Source organism: Halichoeres trimaculatus, unplaced genomic scaffold (assembly GCF_033239565.1).
Source record: "Halichoeres trimaculatus isolate MK-OKI-2021-1 unplaced genomic scaffold, fHalTri1.1 fHalTri1_scaffold_6, whole genome shotgun sequence".
NCBI classification, from domain to species: Eukaryota; Metazoa; Chordata; class Actinopteri; order Labriformes; family Labridae; genus Halichoeres; species Halichoeres trimaculatus.
Genome location: NW_027437184.1, coordinates 14,310,403 through 14,334,058, shown reverse-complemented (window position 1 = coordinate 14,334,058; position 23,656 = coordinate 14,310,403). Strand labels below are relative to the sequence as shown.

The window sequence follows — 23,656 nt, the reverse complement described above, 5'->3', positions numbered from 1 at the left end:
TTTACATCATTAATCAACCATTTTGTTTTGATTCTGCAGTAAAAACTTAATGAAAGAAAATCAAACATGTAGTAGTCTGTAAATATCTCTGCTGATCTGTTCCTGTCACTGGAGGCAATGTCAGCCACATTGGCTTGAAAATGCTCCTGTCTCTTTAAATATTCTTGCAGTAATTTTTTGAACATGCATGTGGCCATAAAAAAGAGATAAACCTAGAAGTCATCCTCAGAAACGGGCAGGGAAAAAAACTCTTCCAGGATTTTGAATTATACAGCAGCAGCTTCCTGGATTTTACACCTGCAGAGAGGGAGGGACGCTCAGCTGAGTCCAGAAGGCAGCGCCCGTCTGGAAGAGACACAACAAGTTCCCTGCATCCCTGCGTCTGCTTTTTTTTTTTCTCTCTTTTCTTTTTTCTTCTCTGGATTTATTTCCACAGTTTCTACTGACTAAGAATGTTGTCACACATCCTTTTCATGCTGTGGGCTTCATCGGCTATTTTTCTGCCAGGAAGGTAAGAACACAATTGTTATTTGTAAGGTATCAATATATATGCTGTTTGGTTAGATGTGGTTCTTGTTTCAGATTTTACTTCATTAGACACAATTTCACCCTGACAGTTTGTAACTATGAACAGTAGATATTTGGTGCTTAATGACGATGAGCTTTGCAGAGCTTTGTTGACCAGACGTCTACATTGCTGTTTCCTTGAATGAAACACCTTTGAAACTATAATTAAACATTTTTTTTTACTTTCACGAAAAGTTTATTTGGAAATGTAAAACAATAATATGTAAGCAATGAAATAATGAAATTCATTTTAAACACATTTATTCTGAATATTGTTCAGTAAATAGTTTATGACAGCATAACTGTAAACTAAAAAATGCATGAGATGACACAAGAAACGACTTTCCACAGCCATCATTTTGCACACAGTCGAGTTTGCCTTGTCTTCAAAGACTATTAAAGGTGTAAAAAAAATGATAGTTGATATAAGTTTAAAAAAAGAATGAAAGAAAGAAAACATCTGTCTGTTTTTGGCTTCATTGGCAGGTCTGTGCTATGTAAGGAGATGAAACTCCCCAGCAGAGCAGCCAAGCCACCCTCTCCATCTGACTTTTTGGACAAACTGATGGGACGCACATCTGGCTATGACGCTCGTATCAGACCAAACTTCAAAGGTAAGGACACTGTGGTGTGCAGTGGGAGGACTTCCTCGGTCAGGATAGGTGTGAGAAAGTACACGTTTCATTTTAGCACAGAAATCTGGGCAGTGAAGTAGCACAAATCACTCACAGATGCGTCGGAAGTAAAAGATGCTCCAGGCTGTGATGTTTCTGGTCATGTACTGTTACTGTTTTGATGATGACCCACAGCCTCTGGTTGTGATATTTTTACTTTTTTTTGTCAGAAATATGTGGTTTCCTTTCTGTGTTAACCCCAGAGGCTTTGTCAGTCTAATCTTGGTCTCTGGTTGAGAGTGAAGCCAGCAGATCCTCTCTGACACACTTCCCCCCTCCGTCTCTGGGGTCGCATTTCATACATTTTTCATATTTGCTCTACATCCTTGTCAGTGTTGTGCATGCTGTGGGTAAATCCCAGCTGATTATCTAGAAATAAACTAATGTTACTAAAGGAGAATCAATAAATTATTGCCTCTCAGGAAATGAGTTTCTGAAATATTTACAGTTTTAGCGGTCGACAGATGGACTACACTAATGGGAACGTACTGGAAATGACAACACAATTTCATGCTGCTGATCTGAGTAAAGTCATTTACCAGGGCACAGCATGGCTCACTGTGGGGATGGTATTTTTGTGGGAAATGTGCTCTTTAAATTCTTCATGTGGATTCTACAGAAAACATCAGCCGTGGTATTTAAGATTACAGTAAATGTAACTTTGATGTGTGCTTTGTTCCTGTCAGGTCCTCCTGTCAATGTCACCTGTAACATCTTCATCAATAGCTTTGGGTCCATCACTGAAACAACCATGGTGAGATTTAGCTAAATTTAACTTCACACTTTGTTTTGACCAAAAATACAAACAAAATACTTGTTAAACCAAGTGACAGCAGCAACTAGACATGTGGTTATTTGTTTAATACAGACTGCTGCTTGCTCTATAGAAAGGGAGTTTGAGGCTTTTACAACAAATTGAGTTGATTGTCTTTTTGTTTAAAAGTGTGACTGAGCTTAAAAAGAGCTAGTGCTGTTCCTACACTGCCCATTGTGTTGGTAACATACACTAACTGCTCAACATTTGTTTCAAATGATAGTCTTCCAACAACAGATCCTCAATATTTAAAGTAGACCTCCCACTTTACACTGTACTGTGGTTCTTGTGATGTTAAGTTTTAAAGAACCTCCAACCATGCTTCAATCATTTTATGATGTAAGCATCAAAAATCATAAATATGAAATTTTCTATGAACAAAGGCATGTTTCAAATTTTTTTATGTAGTTGAATATTTTGAATTATGATGAAATCAATCAAAGGCACAGGCAGTGATAAAGAGACCCTCAAGCTTGGTTGGCGTTTGGTGTGTCTTTGTACCAGTTTGTGGTCCCACTATGACCCAAGTCTGTACCTGCACACTGCATTAGAGAGCTAGAACCAGCAACTAGCCGATGATGTTTTGACCATGACGAGGTATCTGTAGTTATGGTTTTGGCCACATATTAATCAGAGGTGTAAAATTTTGAGCATATTAATATTATTTATGACAGTCTGTTTACGGTAGTTGGTAAAAGCAATGACAATTGAGGCAGATTGAACCCTGTTATAAATGTTAGTCCCTCGTTCCATAAGATTTCACTATGACAGTTGGTGCAAACTGGCATGTAAATAGAATAGGGGTAATTTGGGGCCAGTTGTTTAGAGCTAATCTGATCAGATTTTGGTTATCGGATAGGATTAAATCTTGAAAAAGAGGGAAGGATTTTGAAATTGGATTAGATCATGTTATCCAATCCTAGTTTTAATCTGGCTCAAACCTTCAGTTTATGTTGTTCAAAACATTTCTGTAAGATTTGGATAACTTTGATCCCAAAACACAGGATTATCCTGATCCCAACAGAGGGCAGGATTTCAAGGTGGGTTTTTGGAAGAAAATGTAGTAAAACTTTAAAATAGTTCAGTTTATACAATATTTGCATTATGTGTATAAACTTTTGCTTATATTTTGCACTAGATCTGTTTAACCGTTAAGTGGCAAAGTAGATACAGTAGATATAAGCTACAAGCTAAGCCTTTCAGTATTGTAAAGTAAAAATAAAATCAAATGATCTTGTCCTCATAAAATAATCCCCCAAACAGATTTCAATAACAAACAAAAATAATTCATTCAATTTTTCAGTCATTCATCACTGTATTTTATTTTCAAAGAAACAATCATCAGAGATGAACCTGTCAAAATGATTTTTAACAATTGAATCCATTACTACACATACAGTCAGCCCCTCATTCTGACAGAAGGCCAGAGGTTGGTCTGATGCTTCAACAGGCTCAGGTAGATCATAGACATCACCAAAACATTACCACAGAGGAATAGTACCAGAAAACGTTGCATGAACACAGTACTTCAGAGGAGTAGGGAAAACAAAAGTTGAAAAGTTGAACTATGAGTAAAGAAAAGAGAAAACTGTATCCAGACTCTGAAACAAATGCACACAATGCATGATAATGTTGTCTTTCTATGGGACTAAAGCTAACTCAGTTATCCCCAAGCAGCATGGTATTTATCACTCATGAGCAGATCTATGGAAGTCGAAAATAAGAACTTCCACAGCTTTGGTTTCAGCTTTCAGCTGTTGTTTTTTCTCAACACCAGAGCAAAGTTTTCAGTCTAGGTTATTTGCAAACAGTTAGATGTGTTGGGTTCACAGACACATCAGACTCTTGGCTTTTTTCCATTTCTCGTATTTTTGGCTCTCCTCCCTCTGTTTGCAGAAAGCTTCACAACGCCAAAGCATACTGTCAGTAGATTATAACTAATTAATGCCTGTTAAAACCACCTTGTTAGGTCATTATGTAACGTCAGCAGTGATTTTCTTGTAGCTTTGTCTTACAGGTAAGGGACCACCTATCCTTAATTTATGAGGACTGTGCAGTGATGAAGGACATGGTAGTTATGCAAGTTGGGAAGAATCGTGCATTTTGTAAAGTTGCTCTTGGGATGGGTATTAAATTTGAATGGATGTAAATATAAGTGGATTTTTCTGTTGTTTGGGTTCAGAGTGCCCATGTCAGCATTTATGCTCACACTGAGATGGCGTAGGTACAGGTCTGTTTACCTGCTGAGAGACACTGCAGCTTCATTAGCCACTCATCAATGTTCTTGTCTCTATACAAGCTTTATTAAAATGACGTAACCATATAAAAAGACACATACAGGATACTCCAAAAATCATTTGGCATAAGCTCCACTGTTGCCATTTTTTAATTTTGCACTTACTCCACATCATTCTAACCTGAAACTGTGGCTCTTTTCCCCATTGTTAGGACTACCGACTCAATGTATTTCTGAGACAGCAGTGGAACGACCCTCGGCTGGCGTATAAGGAGTACCCCGATGACTCTCTGGACCTGGACCCCTCTATGCTGGACTCCATCTGGAAACCTGACCTATTCTTTGCAAATGAGAAGGGTGCAAACTTTCACGAGGTCACAACAGATAACAAACTACTTCGAATATTCCAGAATGGAAACGTCCTCTACAGCATCAGGTGACCTGATTTTTCAACCTTAAACCAGGCTGAATCATGCACCAGAATCTGACACACATAAGAAGCCCACCGCTGTTCCTACAGTTTGCAAAATGAATATGAGCTTCTACCTCTCCGAGAGTATTTGAGTTTATGACTCAGCAGTGTGTTAGTTTCACTCTCGCTCAGTTCATTTTGATTGTCCAGCAACCACTGTGAACAAGTTGGTGTAAAACTATGACTGCGAGCGAAACCAAAATCAGGTCACTAATGTGCAAACTGTGAATGAGCTCAAGAGAAATGCTGAGGAGTCACATTAGAATATAAAACAAAGAGCTGTTTCAGCTTCTCTGCTGAACTTTTACTCCAGTATTTAAACCCAACCTTAGGTCACCACTTTGCAGCTTTACAATTCACTGAAAAAAATCTTTAACAGCTGTATTCAGCTTCTCACATATCTCCGAGTGTCAGTGAACCACAGCTATTCACTTCCTCTTTGCAATGTTGTTCATTTGAGTGAGATGCTTCATTTTATCCTTGAAGGAATGAAAAGAACAGGAGTGCTTAAAACGAGCCGCAAGAGACATCATGACCCAACGAAAAACAGCAAGAGACACTCTGGGATGCTTTCCAACACATCAGTCTTTTTGGGGCTAAATCTTACATTTTGGGATTGTGAAAAGTGTCCTTATATATACTTGTATACTCTGTTCCTCTGCAGCTCATTTTACCTCAGGCCCTCCTTCAGGCTGAACTTTTGTCGATCAGCACCTGTCGGTCCTCTGTGTACAACACAGTGGAATAGAAAGACAGAAATAGGGACAGGTCAGGGGTGCTGGATGTGTACAGAAAGAGTTTGAGTGTTGGGAGAGACCGATGTCTGCTGCTGTGGGTTTAATGCACCAGGCTTTTTTCTATCCACATCCCACATTTCACTGTTTTCAGGTATCATTACTATGTTCTCCCTCAATTTTACAGGCTGACCCTCACCCTCTCCTGTCCCATGGATCTGAAAAACTTCCCCATGGACAGCCAGACGTGCACAATGCAGCTTGAGAGCTGTGAGTTGATCATTTTAAGACAATACTGTGAAGATGAAACTTCAGATTTTGCCACAGACTTTATCATGCGCTCTTCTATTTCTTCTAGTTGGCTACACCATGAATGATCTCATTTTTGAGTGGCTGGATGTGGGAGCAGTTCAGGTAGCCGATGATCTCACGCTCCCTCAGTTTGTGCTAAAGGAGGAGAAAGGTCTCGGTTACTGCACCAAACACTACAACACAGGTACATGACACACATCAGCCAGTAAGTCGACCTCATCTGTGTACGCTGTCAATTAACTTCTAATAAGACTGTCAGTGTGGACCTGTTTCTCCTCCACTGTCAGGTAAATTCACCTGCATTGAGGTCAACTTCTACCTGGAGCGTCAGATGGGTTACTACCTGATCCAGATGTACATCCCCAGTCTACTCACCGTCATCCTGTCCTGGGTGTCATTCTGGATCAACATGGATGCTGCGCCAGCTAGAGTGGGGCTGGGGATCACAACAGTGCTCACCATGACCACCCAGAGCTCCGGCTCCAGGGCATCCCTGCCAAAGGTCAGAAAGTTTGGGCAATAACCCTGGAAAAATAAGCCAGTGTGTGTTTGGGATGACTAGGGCAGGGGTCCCCAAACTTAAATATGCCAAGGCCCCCCAAACAGCATTTGCTTCTGGCTGGGGACCCCCTTTGGAAACCAACAAATTATGCTTCAAAATATGAAAAGAACTGTCACACTTAAGAATGTATTTTTTAACTTTTATTCACTTTTCAATAATTATTAAATTTGTGAAGAATAAGAAATTATTTACTCACACAAGTAGGTTGTGGCAAAAGGGAAAAGGCATTTCAGGGCTCAGTCAGCCAATGTGGGATACTCCTTTCTTACAGGTAGCCAGTTGTTAGACAGGGGAGGAACCTCAAAGTTCAATTCAGTTATTTTAGATAGCTTATCAACAGGCTCAAACCAACAGGTTGACATGGATCATGACATTGTCATGTCGTTGCAGATGTCACAAGGAGTGCTGTTAGGTACAACCAGAAACTTAAATCCAATGATTATAGCACTTTACGTGTTACATGTTCAGGACAAATTGTTATTAAAACCCCACCAGTTTCTATTTTTCCCTTTCCTCCAAATTTCTGAGCCCCCGCCCCCACTTTGAAAACCACTGGACTAAGGAATGAACTTGAATTAACTTTGGCAAACTTCATCAAACTATGCAGTTTCCACTGGGGCAAAAGACAGTCAGAATAAGCCCCACCAGATTAAGGACCAGACCAAGTTCACGTTTGTGTAAAGAGCAATATATAAAATTGAATTTTGCATATTAGATATTTTACTTTGATTAGAACATTTTTGTACTTTGCTTTGAGTTTAAAGTTTTGCTTGGTTTGAGGAAGTCTCTAATCACTGATTAAATAAAATGAAGATACTCAAAGGTATCTAACGTGAATCCGTTTGTAGTTTCTCGTAATCATTTATGTCACTTCAGAGCATGACATGGCCTCTATGAATAGTTTCACTAATGAAATTTCCTCCTTGGTTTCTCAGGTGTCTTACGTGAAAGCCATCGACATCTGGATGGCAGTGTGTCTCCTGTTCGTGTTTGCTGCACTGCTGGAGTATGCGGCTGTTAATTTTGTTTCAAGGCAGCACAAGGAGTTCTTCCGACTGAGGAGGAAGCTGAAGGAGCAACAGCGGCAGAGAGCTGTGAGTGCATCAACACCCCCTCCTTTCAGCCCCCTCGGGCGGCTGTCACCTGCTATTCCCTGCGCCTGGCTCTGCACAAGCTGCAAGACTCAGCTGCATGCTGCTCTCCAGCCGGGAAACACAGACAGCGTTGACCTGTAATTAATTCAAACCATCACCTTATTCCACTTCTGGAGGGATGTTCTCAACATATTGTAGCCTCACTTTAGGCCTCATGAGCAGAAAAGAAGTGGAAGAGACAGACAGAAAAACACCTTTAAAATAAATTATATCTTATATGAAGCAGTGTGACAGCATCTGCAGGATTCATCAAGTCTTTGGAACATTTATAAACACACAACACCAAACATCTGCTTCAATCTTTTGTATTACTTTGTTAGGATTATGCAATGCCACTTAAATTCCCTCTGACTAATTCCACATTAATGCCAAGCTTGTATTCACTTTGTCTCAAAGACAGATTTGTCAGACAGATGACGGCTTGTTTATGTACAGGATTTGAAGCACACGTGCAGCACAGCCGGCTTTTTGTTTCATCAATGCAGTCTGTTTGATGATTACATTCATGTGCTCCCTTTTCCTCCCTGTGAGCAGGCAAGTGGTGACAGTAAGGCAAAAGGAAACATGTCAGGCAACAACGCTCCTCAAGGGAACCGGCGGTGCAGTGTCTGTGCCCGGGTGTGTACTGCCGCCTTGTTTAGTTTAACACCAGCCAATCAGCTGCTCTAACCCAAAAGCAGACATCAGTGAAGCCATTGCAGCAGATGCTTGTTCTGTGATCTTTCTTTTTTCTTTCAGGAGGAGGAGCTGGCGCAGCAGGGTTTACTCTTTCAGAGTTTTGGACTTGCCAGTGCACCGGAAATGGATGCAACTCCAGTTTTTGCGGACCTACCTCCAGGCTTGGGTTTCTACGACATACGCAGGCGATTTGTTGAGCGAGCAAAAAGGATTGATACCATCTCTCGAGCTGTTTTCCCCATGAGTTTTCTCATGTTTAACGTCCTCTACTGGCTCACCTACAAAGTTCTACGACATGAAGATCTTCACGCTGCAATGTGACAGCACAGCAGAGGAGCATATAGACACTGGAAACCTTTAATCCTGCTCCCTTTACTGAAACATTTACAAACTGGGAGTCCTCAGTTGATCCATGAAAAATGGGTTATGACTGCATGTCAAATGCTGCTGAGAAATCCTGTGACATGGAAACGTCCAGCAGTTCCCTTATTTTTTAATTCTTTTAAAGACTTGCACTCCTTTTTAGCACTGATGCCTAAAGCATCCCACCTCAGTCTACAGCACATGAGTGCAGAAGGCAACTGAAGTACATTAATTGTCATATTTTCTGCAATCATTTTTAAGTGTTTGTGCTTTTATCTTGATTTCACATGTCTCTGGGCTGTAGCAAATTTTACTTTTACCGTAACATTTCAAGAAGCCATTCTCAACCGTGTCCAGCACAACAAGTTTTATATCACGAGTAACAGAAAACACATTTTAAACTGAGGTGTGAATCAGTTTAGTGTCTGTATGTTTAACAAAGTTGAAAGATACATGATCTAAATTTTTCATTCTTTGAAGGTTTCAGAAATATAACTAATATTTTCTTAACTATAAGATTATTTTAATTAACAGTGTGCAAACTTTAATCTATATTTTAGTTCCCAGATATTCAACCTTTCTATATGAGAGGAAAAAAACAAGATTATTTGCCAAAATATATGGAAGTGTACATTTCCATAGGTTTAAAGGGTCACTATGTGTTGATGATAAGGCATGACACACTTTATCTTTTAAAATCATTCTTTCAGTAGTTTTGACATTAATGGATTTCATTCAAACAATGAAAAAATCTCACCCACTCTTTCTTTCAAAACATTACTGTACAGGCATTTCAAAGCTAGACCTTCATCTTTTTGCCAGGTGAAAGTCTAGTACCAGAGTTTTATTAATGTGTATATTTTTGCAAGTTGGTTGACATATTACTGTTCTTTGCACCTGTTTCATAAAAAGAATGGTCAAATAATTTTACTCCTTTGCATTACTCAACAGTAAAAGCTATTGGACATATTACACTATAATAAACAGAATTAATCTTACTGAATGAAAAATTTGAACTGGACAAATCAGCACAGTTCATCTGTCTGATGAGTGGTTGTGTATAGGTGTAACTTCAGAGAATAAATGATATAAAATAATTAATTATCTATAAGTTATATGTTTGAGTTTGGAAACCAGGAGAATATGAAAACTGACATGGGAATTCCAAGACAGACTGGGATCAAACCGCAGGCTGTGTGCTTAAGGACTTTAGTCTCTGTACATGGAACACTCAACTTAACCATGAGACAAACCAGCAACCCCATTTGTTTGTTTGTTGCAGAGCATTTCATTCATAAAAAAAACATTTGTTGGTGAATTTGAAATAAAGACAAGTTTCAAATTGAACAAGTGGCTACTGTTATGTTTTTTGCCAGATCCAAAGGATTTGTTTGTTCTAATTTCCGTGATTAATTTGATTAGGTTAACTGATTATCTGAACCACCACACCTTGTGTACAGACTTATTTATAAGTTATACATGAATCCCAAACTGTGATCTCCTGAGCCAGATTGTTCCTGAATTTGTCCTCCCTCAATCTCTGCCCCATTTTCAGATTCGAAAAGTGCACAACACCACTACTATAACTGTCTCATAGACGTACTCAGTACCTCACACTGTGCTGGAGCAGCGTTTCTGTACTTACATGCCTAGAGACCAGGTCTATCTCTAGAAACCTGTTCTCATTTTAAAAATATACCCTGTCATAAAATGGAGATGGGGTATAAATATTAATTTGAAAAAGGTAGCTGTCACAATGTATACATTAAGAGGAGCAGAGCTGCATAAATCAACAGCACTATGACACTGAGAGAAAAATGTGCACTTTTCTATAAAAGGTAAAGATGCAAGGCTCAGACTAATCAACTCAACTAATACGTTAATAAATAATATAAATAAGCCTTCATGATGATAAGTCTTCACTGAAATGACCAGGATATCTATAATTATTACAGGGGTATAATCATACAGCATTTGTCACATTATTCGCTGTAACATTAAACAAGGCGATTTTGTCTCTAATATGATATAAAACGACAGACAGACAGAAGACAGACACTGAACAATGTTCTCTGCATTTATATAGGTTTTATTTCTTGACTCTTGAATAAATCCCTGTAATTTATTTAAATCTCTTGACAGCTTTTTAAAAAGTATAACAGTATGGATGTCCCGCCACAAGAGGGCGCTGTGTGCCCTATTTGTGCACTCTTGCACCATGCTGCGCTTTCCTTCATATCCCCAATTCAGTATGGGTGACTTTTCTTTGAACTCACTGAGGTTGGGATGTCCTATTGTTTGGAATGACTTTGTTACAAAAATTCATCTTGCTTGCTAACAAAGCACTGTCTTTACACAAATGACATTGTAATTAAGTAGCTGTTAAATATTCAACCCTCATTATTAAAACAAATGTGTTTCTACATTTTAAGTCAAATTCAAAAGTTTTTATGTTCTATAATAGACTACCCAAATAGTAGCTTTTAGTGAGTGTGAGTGAGTAGTTCATATCAAAGCAAAACCTTGAGTTAATTGATCTTTTACTTTTCAACGGCAAGCTTTAAAGATAGATTCACACATTGTTAAAAAAAAAAAAAAAAGTGGGATTACACTCACATAACAATGGTAGAGGATTTCACTGTATCTTGATTCTTATAGGTATTAAATGTGGGACAGTGTTTTGTTCAAAAGTTGCTGAGTAGGAGGAAAGAGGACAGCCAGGTGGGGACTGCTAAGCAAGCAAATGGTAAAATAAAAATTATATATATAATACACTTCTTGTAACATACGATGACAAGTGCTTAGGGGATTTATGAATTTGGCTCACAATATCAAGTATGTATTGAATCAATTCTAACATGATGAAGTGATTGTATGTGTTCTTGGATGAGAGCCAGAAACAGTTGGGCTGCTGAATAAGTTATTTGATTTCAACATTCGGGCAGCATGGATTGTAAATATTAAGCATGATAACTAAATTTGAGGTATCAAGAGTGTAAAGTGTATCTTTTTCAAATGTGTAATCACATAAATTCTGATTAAAGAATAGTAAACAGCCTTATTTTTTACATATTTTGCTAATTTTAGCACAAAGGTAAATTAAAGTTCAATAACAGGAACTTTGATATGCTTGTTTCATTCTACATGTGATAATCTGCTTGCAATAAGACACTTGAGAACTCTGGATATTATGAAAATGTGTTTGCAATAAGTTTCCATTTTGGGAGTGGGGTTTATCTCCTCAAGACCCTCCATTTAAGTGTCCAAAGGCTGGAGACGTGGCAGCGCCTGAGGTCATATGATTTCAGTTCATACACGAACCCCACCCCGGTGTTGCCCACTGTGAGAAGACTTTTTTTCAAGTCATTTATCCGTTATTTCATTCATTCATGGCACTTTCGAAACCTGGCAAAATTCTGCAAGCTCCTGCAAATATTCCCTGCATTACTCAGCTCAAATAGTAGTCAGGGATTTTAGTGACGGTGACCACCCAAAACAGAGCCATTTTTAGACGTTTACTGCTGACGTTTACAGAGGCTTCAAATAGCTTCCGTTTTACTCTGGTAGTGATTGGACTGCCTGTACTTACACAGTGAGCCAACATTGAACAAGTCCGACATCCTACAACTTCAATGGAGGAACAGCCCAAAGATCGGGCACAAGACAGGCAATATCACCACCACGGAGAAGACAGGAACTCCATTCAACATACTACTTGTGTAAAAAATGATCAGAGCCACTTCCAGCGCCAGCATCAGGAAACGCAGACGAAGAAAACAGGTCGGGCCATCCGGGAAAGTGAGCTAACGCCTGCTAGCCTTAGTCAGCTAATGTCAACGAGCCGACTAGCATTGGCTAACTAATGTTAACTCCACCATGATTACGGGGTTGTAGCCTTACAGGCTTTCCAGTTGTTCAAACTGTGTGCTGTAGCTCGGGGTAATGGCAGAGATGACAGTAGGTCGTGAGTAGTTGACTGATACGACCGACAGTTAGCTGCTGTCGGAGCAGAAACCAAACCGTTAAGTTAGCTCGCTGCTTGGCTAGCTGACGTTGCGTGACAGTTGTCGCTGGTGGTGCTTTGACATATCGGGGATTGACCTTGTACGCCGGTTTCACCACCCATTTCTTTCCTGCAATTATTGCTCAATCATTTTGAGAATCTAGCTATACCACACAGTGTTATATCTGAATTTATTTTGGTATGCTTTAGGTTTTATCTTCGACGGTAGACAAAGCTTTATTCATTTCGGCATGCCTGTGTCCAGTTTAGGAAAACGAGCCGGCTCCACTGGAATGTTCTGAGCTGCCATTTCCTGTCGGCCATGTTACACTATCCCTGTGAGCTAAAGGCTACATTTACCAGCAAGTTACGATTTTATACAGCAACAATTCTTTGCCAAAGTGATATGTCGTTGGCTGGTTTTCTAGGGGTTTTGTTACGTGGATATTTTAAGGCTTTAACAACGAATAGTTCAATTCAGGGCGTATTAGTCGCTGAAGAGTCGCTGGCTAGTTGACATTAGCTAACGTTAGCTGCCTGTGACAGGCCTGTTGCATGTTGTCCAGTCAACGTGAAGCCACGCAGTGACTCGAATATGACCACTTGTTAATACATGGATTGCTAAAAAGACATTTAAGAACATCAGCGACATGCTCTTTGTTAATTACGTTAACGCGTTTGCCTTCGAAAAATCGGGAGCCCTAAAAATTGTGAAGCAAGTTTGTGTGCAGAGCCTCTGTAAGCTGAGCCCACAGACATGAGGGGCAGCCCCATTTAATGAGAAGCCCCACGTTGACACAGCAGTCCCCATGCTTCTGTGCAATATAGTCACATTTTAGGGTTCACTGGCAGTACAGTTGTTTTATTGATACTTTTGTAAGCTTTGCAATTACTCCTTGGACCTAGTGTGATTGTGGTGCGTACATCCTCACAAGTATATCATACTAATTCATAACCAGTTACTTACCAGGGCACTTTGGCAATCTGTCTTGTTTGCTTGCAGTGATAGTTGACATTGTTTATTCAAGATGCTTAACTTGAAACAAATGTAACAGTTTTCATTCAGCTGATGGTTCACATTTTGTGGATAAATTACAAAAAATATGGCTATAGCTTTTTTGAGTCTCCATTACATTGATGTAGCTTTATCTTTTAATGTAGATAGATATAAAATGTTTGTGATATGAAGTTTTAATCAATGCATTCAAATACATTACTTAGTAGTTGGCATTGTGCCCCAAATATCTTAGATGATATCCTTCAAATGGAAATATCTTGGTATTTAGAGACATTTTCTGCTTGTTATTTATAAAACTGTTTAAGTTGTCAAATAACCTCTGTATGAACTAATTTTATTTCCCCTTTCAGGCAATAAAAAAGTAAACATCAGTGAGGAGGAGGGGGACAAGAATACACATCTCTCTGATACCGTTGGTATGTCCCAACCCCCCAACAGCAATGGTAACAGACATGCAACTAATCCAAATGTGAAGCCGAAGTCATCACAAAAGCTGCACACGATTGTTCCAAAAGTGAGCAGCAGAGGACTGGACTATAAGAAGAATATGGACCTTAAAAATGACAAGGACAAGGCCCTGGAATTGAACCATCATGAGGGCCAACCCTTGGATAAGAAAGACTCAGTGTTGCTTCAAAATGGCGTCGTAAACTGTGGCTTAATTACAAATGGTTATTCTAGCAAGGACAATGATGGCAGCGGCTCCGAAGGTGGATACACTACCCCCAAGAAACGCAAGGCCAGATGCAACAACGCCAAGAACTCTGATAATGTGATAAGAGAAAAGGAGAAAGACATGCAGCAGGGCAACACTACGCAGGATCACGGGGCTTTTAATCTTGACACAACTGAGAAGGGAGTGACTTCAAGACTTGATGGCTTTAGAGCCGCCAATAAAGGAGAGGCTCAGTCCACAGTGAGGAGGGCTGCTGCCTCTGAGGCTTCAATGGGTGAATCTCAGAGGAAAAACTCTGATGGCAAAACTGTTGGCACCTTTGGTAAAAAAGCTGAGGACAGGCACAAAGCCAAGCTTTCCTCACCTTCAAAAGAGGACTCATGGACTTTGTTTAAGCCCCCTCCAGTATTTCCTGTGGACAATAGCAGTGCTAAAATTGTTCCCAAGATCAGTTATGCAAGTAAAGTAAAAGAAAACCTCAACAAAGTAGCTCAAGGTGGAGGAGAGGCACTGCCTCCTCCTGTTAGACTGTCACAGGTCCCTATGTCCGCTATGAAAACTATCACCTCAGCTAGCTTTACTAATGGCCCTGTTTCTGGAAATGGCAACGGCTGCCCATCAGTGGGTACCTTCTTTGCTCCTGCTGCTAGTAGTATTCAACCAGCCCCATCTATCCCAAGTGGCGAGAATGTAGCATCTCCTTTGGAAAGTAACTGTAGCTCTACAACTAGTCCCATAGATGGAGAAGCTTTTGAGCTTAGAAAGTGTACTCTTTTAATTTACCCTTTAAATATGCAACCTGTGCTCCCTAGTGCTCGTCACCTCGACCCGCCGGCTGCTCAGACAAATCAGAAAGCCTTGGGAGATATCTTCCAGAATCAGTGGGGGCTTTCCTTCATCAATGAGCCCAACTTGGGCCCAGAAGGAGGAGGTGGCCAGGTGCCTGCAGAGGACAAAACTACTGTGGTCACACCTCATAGCGAGTGTCAGGCTGATACAGCTAAAGCTGCCCAGCCCTGCTTTGATGTAAGCCCATCGTTCTTGGAGCCTGGCACTTTGGCTCAGGACCCAGAGAAAAGGACTTGTGCACCTTGCAGTCTGTCTAATGTTTGTTCTCCTGCTTGTGTGATGAGTGAGGAGGAGAACAAGCTGACTTCATGTGGCCAGGAAAAGACAAAAGTTGAGGCCAAGGGTGCAGGCTCTGTTGTGTCAGCCCCCAGTAAAGACAATGGTGCTAAGCCTGCTCAGGGCCAGCTAACCACTCTGTTGTTTGGCTCATCTAAGGAGCAGGCCAACTTGAAAGACATTGGCAGAAGGTGTAGCTGGGGATCCTTTGACATTAAAGCTGCTGTCACTTATCACACTAAAGGTAATTTTGACTGTTTGGTCTCTGTCATTTCAATTTGTTTTACCATTTAAGTTTTGATCCTGAATAATTGATTCCCTGGTTTGCTGACAGCAGTGATCATGGTTTTAACGGTGAGTGCTGATTGAAACAAGCCCAGGATAACTTAATTTGAATTCTGAGGATTAAGGTGATGTCTTTCAATTTAGTCTATCAGCTTTTCTTTGTGTTTTATACAACATCAGTTTGCAAAATTTCCCACTCGATCAAATTCCAAGAGCATGTTTTTTTCATCAGTCAATTAATACTAAATATTAACTGCACTGAATTGCAACTTTTTGCATTGGAATTGCTGCAAATACTCCAATAACAACAAAATTAAGGAATTTGTGGCGTACATTGGCAGTGACTTTTTATAGCTCTGAGTTGAATGTTGTGAAAGCACTATGAATGGTCAGGCTGATGTAGACGATCAGGCACATTTGCAGTTATCAGCATTGGTTTTCAGTTGTCATTTCCTAGAAAGAATCTCATTAATTCTCAGTAAACAAATTCAGTCATACTTTATTATTGAGTAAAAAAGTTTCATTATCTGAAAAGGAGGAATGCTGTTGGAGAACTGCAGATGTTGAAATTCTGTTTTTTATTTTTCCTGTTTTACAGAAATGGAATCCATTTTCAACTTGCAAAAACAAGGTAAGCCACACTTTTTATTTCCATTCTCCCTGAGTACTCTCCTTTACATTTTTCCATCAGTTTTTATTTTCTCGATGGGAGTTGGTCTTTGAAAACCTCAAACTAAACATGGGAAGAAAATCACAAACATTCCAGTTTTGACTTAAAGGAGCAAGGTCAAGCATTAAGTATGCGCAACGCCAAATCAGACAACCAATCTTTGTTTTTACAGCACCAAATCACAACAAATATTATCTTGAGATGCTTCCTAAAAATATTAACAGGTTTATACCAGCTCTTACCCACCCTATCTGGAGACCTTTGCAGCTTTTAGCAAGTAGAGGATTATGTTTATCTTGAAATTTCATAATAATAGATGCAGCTCTAATATTTGTAACATTTAACATTTTTTCTTTAAAACTGTGCTTTGCTCTCCTCACTTCCATTGTATAGTCACCAACAAAGCAGGATGAATCACAACAGCATCATGAACAAATCCATACAAAGATTGACATTTTGAAGCTTCCAAATTGTTGAGTTCCACTTATGAGTGATGTTTTTCAGATAAAGAAATAACCAGCGCATACTGTTTTTCTGTCTCTATAAAACTGTTATGATCATGTGACTTTTCAAGAAAAATTTAGTTAAGAAATAAAAATTTCTTGTTTAAAAGAGTTCGAACCTTGTGTAGCCAACTCCTTGCTATAAATCACCCTGGGAAATTCCTGAATTAAACTTAGCAGTTGTAGTCACTGCACATGACACATTTGTAGACAACCGTCATAAAGGTTGTATTACTGCCCTGAACATGCCTCAGGAGGACATTTTGCTCAGTCTTTTATTGAGTAACCTCACCTATCAGCAAGTCTTTGGTGGACAAGGGGCCACATTTCTTTTATTACTAAAAAGTGGAAAGATAAGCAATCTGTGGTAATGACCAGCAGAGAGTGTCAGAATTACTGAGTGAGACATATCCTGTTCTACTACAGCTGTGCCAGCTGGCAAGTAAATATCAGTGATATTTTCAGACAGGCTGTGATTATTAACAGACATGAGTTCTAGGATGTTTGAGGGTATCTTGGCTGAATATTCAACCAGTGGTTACAACCAAATACAAAGATATGATTAGGTCAGCATTATATACAACTAGCTACACACTCCAAAAAAGCTGTCATATGTTCTGCAGTTCTGCAGTTTCATTCATCAGACGTTTTTGCCCAAAGCGGTGTACAACACAAGCAAGAAATTAGACCCAAGGAAAAATCTAGTTAGTGCGACAACAGTGCTACAAGTTGTTTGGCTGCAGGTGCTGCCATTAAGTGCAAGATTTTTATTTTTTTAACAGTGTAGAATAATCTAGCCAACTAACCACAATTAACTGCTGCAACAATATACTCCAACCTTGAACAACGTTCAGTAATTAGTGTTGAAAATTCACTAAGAGCTGGGTCTTAGATCTTTTGACTCATTCTACCCCTTAGTACAAAGAGGAGAAGGGTCAGCTTAAGTGTTCCCTGAACAGATAAGTCTTCAGACATCTCTTAAAAGCAGAAAGGAACTCTGTGGATCGTATAGTTAGGTAATTCATTCCACCATTTGGGCACAAACAGTGGAGAAGAGTCTGGCTAGAGATTTAGAGCCACGTTGGGCTGTAAAATGAATATTGTGAACACAAATGTTTTTTGTTATATATATTTTTTTAATTATGTATATCATTATATTTTGTGTAATCTAATTTTGTTCTGTCTCTACACCTACTGCAGATCCAAAAAGAGTAGTGGTTTATGATGAGACCAAGGACGGACCTGATCAGTGAGGCAGATGGTCAACAGTACTTACCTTCTTCTCCTCTGGGTGCTGCAGTTATCTACCTTGGAAATCATAAATCCTGTTGGAGAGATAAAGTGACGACTGTGAAAACATTGATAGTTAGCATGGCAGATTTTCCTTGGAGTCGTGGATGGAATAACAGACTTCCTTGGGGGGGGCATCAGACAAACGCGTGCACACTCTGGAGGGACGTTCAAGGAGCTGATCGGTGCCTCTCCGACATGATAAACGGACACTTGCAAACTTTGGAGCTGTGATTGTCGCTTGTCTCATGGCTCTTTTGGGATGATGTTCAAGTTCAACAAAGGAAGGTGCCATGGATTGCACCTCCCTAAGCCTTTATCCTGTTGAACTGTGGCAGCCGTCGGTCTGACTAAGGGATGCCTCAGTCATTTTCTTTCTTCACACGTTCAGATGAGTTCATTGTAGATATGTTAGACATTATACATACACACGTGTGTGCAAGCTTGAATTCATGGTGGAGGAAAGGAGAACACACTTTGCAAAGAATGCCTTGAAGTTGTGGACTAAAGATCTTTGGAGTTCTGTTAAACTGTAAGTTAAATGGAAGCTTGTAGGTGAGGCCCCGTTCAGGAAGGGAGAACCTTGTCTTAAATCCTTTAGGGGGAATCAGAGCCCTAAAATTACACGCTTGCTTTTCTTTTGTACCATTTTGTCCGACCTAATGTGACGAGTGTTAATCCGCACTGCAGTATGACCCCAGAGCACAGGTACAAAAGTGCCCAATTTGAAGAAAAGCTACGCCCCTTCATTTCATCGTTCATTACAGGAGCGCGTAAGATTCTAAAATCAGGTCTCTGCTAAAGGCAAAACCTTTTCATGTCAAAAAGCTTTTCATACATTTCATACGCATTGTTAGGAGGTCAGTGGAGACGACTCCTGAATTCAGATTCATGCACCTTTCTAGTCTATGAATCGTGAGTTGAGTGACATTTTCAAACAAGATAACCAACAAGGTCTTCTGTGTTTTGTGCTTATTGTTCAGCAGCAAAACTCAGGATGTTCATACAGATTCTTTTGCCTGCATAGCTGTCCATGTACAAACTGTTCAATTCCTCTTGTCAAAGGAACATGTGTTGCATTTTACAACTTGGATTTTTTTGTTTGTTTTTTGTTTTTCAGACTCAGCCTTGAGTCCTTACTTTTCTGTCTTATGGCATTGTATATCCTGCATGTTTACTGGTGGAAATGAACGAGTCAGAGGTCGCTCTTCATAGCCACACCAAAATTACAGTAACACAACTACAAAAAAGATTGCAATACTAATCCAGATTCCCCCCTGACTAGCCACTTTGTCAAAACTGTGTTGAAATGTGAAGATGAGTTGTACTTTTATGTTTTACTGTGGATAACATTTAACATTTTGCAAAGCAGTGTGCAATAACACCGTGTGATCCATACGCCATGTGGAAAAAAAAAAGTGGGTTATGTTGAGCTTCGAAGTCATTGCCCAAGATGCTGGTGTGGCCTGCAGTTTGTTTGTTCATACAGAAATGTTTAAGGTGCGTTTTCAGCTTGACGCACAAACCTTAAGTGCAACGGAGCTCATGCTGAAAGATCTAATTAAGTCTTGGGAGCCCAAATTAGCTATGACTGCTAATTGGCCAGCTGTGGCATCACTTTTCATCACCAAATCGGATTGGTTTGTTCAGCATCAGGAGGGAACTGTTCGGGTTTCCTTCCTCTAGATGATTTGATTTGGTTTATGTGTGGATTAATAGCACTTTATGTAAACTAATTGCTTTTATCTTTTAATTGCTAGAGAGAGATCTATATGTACTGACAAGAAATACTCCTCGAAAGAATGGCTCTGGGCTGTTACTTTTCAGAAAAAAAATTAATACAGAATATTAAATGTAACTCAGGTAGTATGATAAAGCCATGACTATGTTAAATTTTGTTTTTGCCAAATGGCCCCTGTCCTTTAATGTTGAATTGGAAATGTTGAATTGGAGTACTACTCTGTAGAGTTCATATGATGTTATGACAAAACACCAAATACTTGCATGTGAGGGAAACTGTCATGGTGTGCAAGGTGCTGTCATCCATCATTTTGAGCTCGAGAAATTTAAGTTAGATTTTTATTTCCTTTCTAAAAGAAGCACATTGCTCCATGTCTCCTGTGTAAACTAGATTGTAACTTTCTTGCAATCTCTGATGGTTGATTTTTTCCCCCTTGTGTTCATTGTGAAGCACCTCTTGCTGTATTATCGCTGTCTTTATCTCTGTCGGGTTCAGACTTTAACCCCCCCCCCCCCCCCCCCCCCATCAAGAACCCATCTCTCCACTGTGTCCTGATTAGACAGCACTGCAGAAAGTCGTTACCGCAGCCCGACATTTAACTTCCATGTCAAATCCCAGTCAGCTCTCTGGTATTTAAAGATGCTTTGTTTCGGCTTCCATTGTACAGTGTGTGTGATGGATGAGTGTGTTATCAGAAGCTGCCCTCTGAAAAAAAGAACAATTAGTTGTGGTTGATGAGGAAGCAAGGGTGTTTGAGACAATATCGTCCGTTGGACTTTTTATGTTTTTACTTTACTTGGAAACTTACAGTGTGTTGGTTTGAAAAAAAGTGCATCAATTTCCCAGAATTCATAGACAAAGTGACATAATCAGGTTCTCATGAAACAAAAGCGGCTTTTATCAATCAGTGACGCATCTCTAGGCTTTTAAATGTAAACAGGGTGATCAGATGGAGTAGTCTGTGATGTTACTGTAGTCTTACAACATTTTCAAAGTATTTTTTATCTTTGTCATGTTTTTGAAGAGGGTGGTCCTGCACAGGGAAATCAGAGAATCTTGCATCCTCTCGCCCCAAGTCTCCTCTTTATGTCAAGCACTTATTACAGCAAAAAGGCTATGTTAAATATGCATCTGTAAAGATAGAACTACTATTAGCATTGTAGCCTGCATACCAAAAACAGGTTCTTTAAGCAGAGTAGATGGTTCATCAGTGGATGGGGGGAGGGGGAGGGGACTTTGAGTGACTGACTGTTGGTGTGTTGAGACAAAAACGCCTGATCACGTGGAGTTTTAGATTTCCACCCCTCAGGATGTGCAATCACCTCAAGGATGCTAATGTCGACTTCCGGGTTTGCGAGTTTGGCCTCGTCGGTTTTATGTGCGCGAGTGTGTGTGTGTGTGTGTGTTTGTGTAGCAAGTTCTTCCTATTATATGCAAGTTCCTCATGTATTTCAACCCCACCCCGCCACATCCCTCTTGATTCATGTTCAGGTGCCTGTATGGAAAAAAAGAAAAATTTTACAGCAATTTTGATTGTTTAAAATCTGCTTCTAGCATATATCCGTGCCATTTTTCTTTTTGTTGTAACATTTGCATTGCTGTTCAAGTTTTAATCCTGGTTTCTTCTTTCAAACAACATGAACACAGCTGAAAGCAAGAAGTGTTTTAAGTGTTGTAGGGTTTGAAATATTTCATGGCTCGTGTTCAGGTATGAAAGACCTAAAGCCAAAATCAGTTCGAATGGGACGGATGACAAACCGCTTGCCGATGTGTATACTCATGAGCAGTCCTTTGTCAAGTTGATGTCTAAAGTAGCACATAATTGAATTGATTTAACAAATTCATGTTTTAACACATTTTCAAAGCTTTTTTGTTTTGTTTTTTTATGTTTGAGTTATAACATAATTTATCCATAGATGCACACGTAGGATGAGACTGAAAGGAATAAATGATACAGAAAATCAAAAAGTCTCATTTTTGAGAGTTTAGCTGATTTTAGTTCCTAATTAAAGCTGATGTAGACCCCGTTAACAACGTGTTGATATTTTTGAAGTTATTCTTTTCCAGCAGATTTTACACAAATTACTTTAAATTAATTTCTTCAGGTAGTTGTGATGGAAATGCGAGCATCCCAGAGTTCTTGTTATTAATATATATTTCTTATTTGTAGTGATCTTGTTGTGAGGGGGAGTGAGGCGTTGACATGCAGTTCAGCAACTCTGAATCTGCTTTTAATCGCCAAAGGTACACTACTCGGATATTCAGCTACTGAACGGCAAACGCACAGACAGATGGAGGAAACATTGTTGATGTCAAAAGCAGCTCCCTGACATCATGCTGGGCTCACAGGTGAAGAAGAGTTACTACTGTAGCAGCTGAATGTCGCTCTGAGGGTGTTGTTTTATGATGAGATGGAGGAGGAATCTTAAAAAAAGATAAAACAAAATACCGAAAGTGCTGCTTCTTCATCAAGTAATCAATCGTCTGTAATGGGAAATGCTGGACTCAGTGTATGTGCTCGACTTAAAAGTTGTCCCTTCTTCAAACTGCCTCTCGTGGAAACGTTTTTATTTTTGGGGGCTTTTACTTTGTTGTTTTTCAGTGACATGTGACAGGAACTGTTTGATTCCTCACATGAGGAGTAAAGATGTTTCACAGGATCGAGTCATGAAAAGACGGGATCTGTTGTGCCGAGTCATTTTTCTGTTTTTATGTGTCATCTCAAATGACAGTCGTGCTTGTTGATACTTCTTTTCTGCTCCTCCTTCTAACTTTGCATTATTTGCCCCCACTAAAAAAATGAATAAAAAATGAGGCAATAGCTTTTCTTTCTCAAATGTCTTACAGGTTGACATTTACATTTTCAGTGAGCAGTCTGATATATTAATTTTTATTTTTTAATTTAACAAAGTGTCACATTACAATGTTCAGTTTTAAAGCATGATAATAACCCTCAAATTCCAAACAATGTAATAGTCAATTAAAAATAAAAAATAAAAGAAAACCTCCAGTGTTCACAATTTTAGTTTCCATTAAAATGTCAAATTTTCATGAAGAAATCTTTGTTGTGTGTGATTTTTATTTGGCCTGACCTGATCCTGATTCAGATAAAAAACAAACTGTAGCCAAAGTCACAAATACATTTAAAATCTCACATCAGGTCTGGGGATCAGCATCATGTCTTTTTATTCTGTAATGATAAAAGTTTTGTGGTTGAAACTTTGAGCCGCTTCAGTACTTGTGTTTTCCCATACCCTAACTTCTGCCTACTATGACATGTTAGTCAGGTTTTGAACTTTTCATATTAATTTCTGAGCTACACTTTCTGAAAAAATGTATGTAAATACAAACTGTTAGGACAGACTTTTACTTCTTATATTTTTTCAAACATCTAGTGTTTTTTTTTCTGCATTTGACAGCACCTGGGTAACTTTCCTTCTCATCTCTTCACAGACACTTGTTTCATGTGTCTGTGTGCTGCTGCAGCACCTCAGAGCACAGGAGCTTGTTTGATTGTTGTTCAAAGGCGCCCCCTTGTGGACAAAAGTTGAGAGCACACACATTGAAATATTGTAAGGACACTAGTTTTATCCTCATGTGGTTTATTGACTAGAACAGACAAATTCTACTATTGTTAATGGAGTATAAGGGTAAAATTATATTAAAAAAAAAAGTAATTAAAAACAGGAACCATGTAAAAGGTAAGTGATTTTAATAAAAAACGTTTTTTACAACAAAATTGTCTTGAAAAGCAAATTCTCAAAATCCAATTACACATA

General features: G+C 39.3%; 2 protein-coding genes across 3 annotated transcripts; both read left to right on the top strand.

Annotated features, from left to right (window-relative positions):
* The first annotated feature begins 391 nt into the window (after positions 1 to 391).
* Positions 392 to 8,803, top strand: LOC141791671 (glycine receptor subunit alpha-2-like). Its single transcript, XM_074672291.1, has 10 exons — positions 392 to 511; positions 1,054 to 1,181; positions 1,928 to 1,995; positions 4,504 to 4,727; positions 5,685 to 5,767; positions 5,856 to 5,993; positions 6,097 to 6,311; positions 7,307 to 7,465; positions 8,060 to 8,143; positions 8,264 to 8,803. Exons 1-10 carry the CDS (start codon positions 453 to 455, stop codon positions 8,522 to 8,524), a joined length of 1,419 nt encoding a protein of 472 aa, XP_074528392.1. The 5' UTR covers positions 392 to 452; the 3' UTR covers positions 8,525 to 8,803.
* A 3,077-nt stretch (positions 8,804 to 11,880) lies between these two features.
* nufip2 (nuclear FMR1 interacting protein 2) lies at positions 11,881 to 22,912 on the top strand. 2 transcript variants are annotated; one of them, XM_074673005.1, is made up of 4 exons: positions 11,881 to 12,364; positions 13,938 to 15,632; positions 16,272 to 16,304; positions 18,047 to 22,912. In XM_074673005.1, the coding sequence occupies exons 1-4, from the start codon at positions 12,199 to 12,201 to the stop codon at positions 18,097 to 18,099; spliced, it is 1,947 nt and encodes a 648-aa protein (XP_074529106.1). In that variant the 5' UTR covers positions 11,881 to 12,198; the 3' UTR covers positions 18,100 to 22,912. The 2 variants fall into 2 exon arrangements, with proteins under 2 accessions (XP_074529106.1, XP_074529107.1); XM_074673006.1 differs by having other exon boundaries at positions 12,175 to 12,346.
* Positions 22,913 to 23,656: the final 744 nt, after the last annotated feature.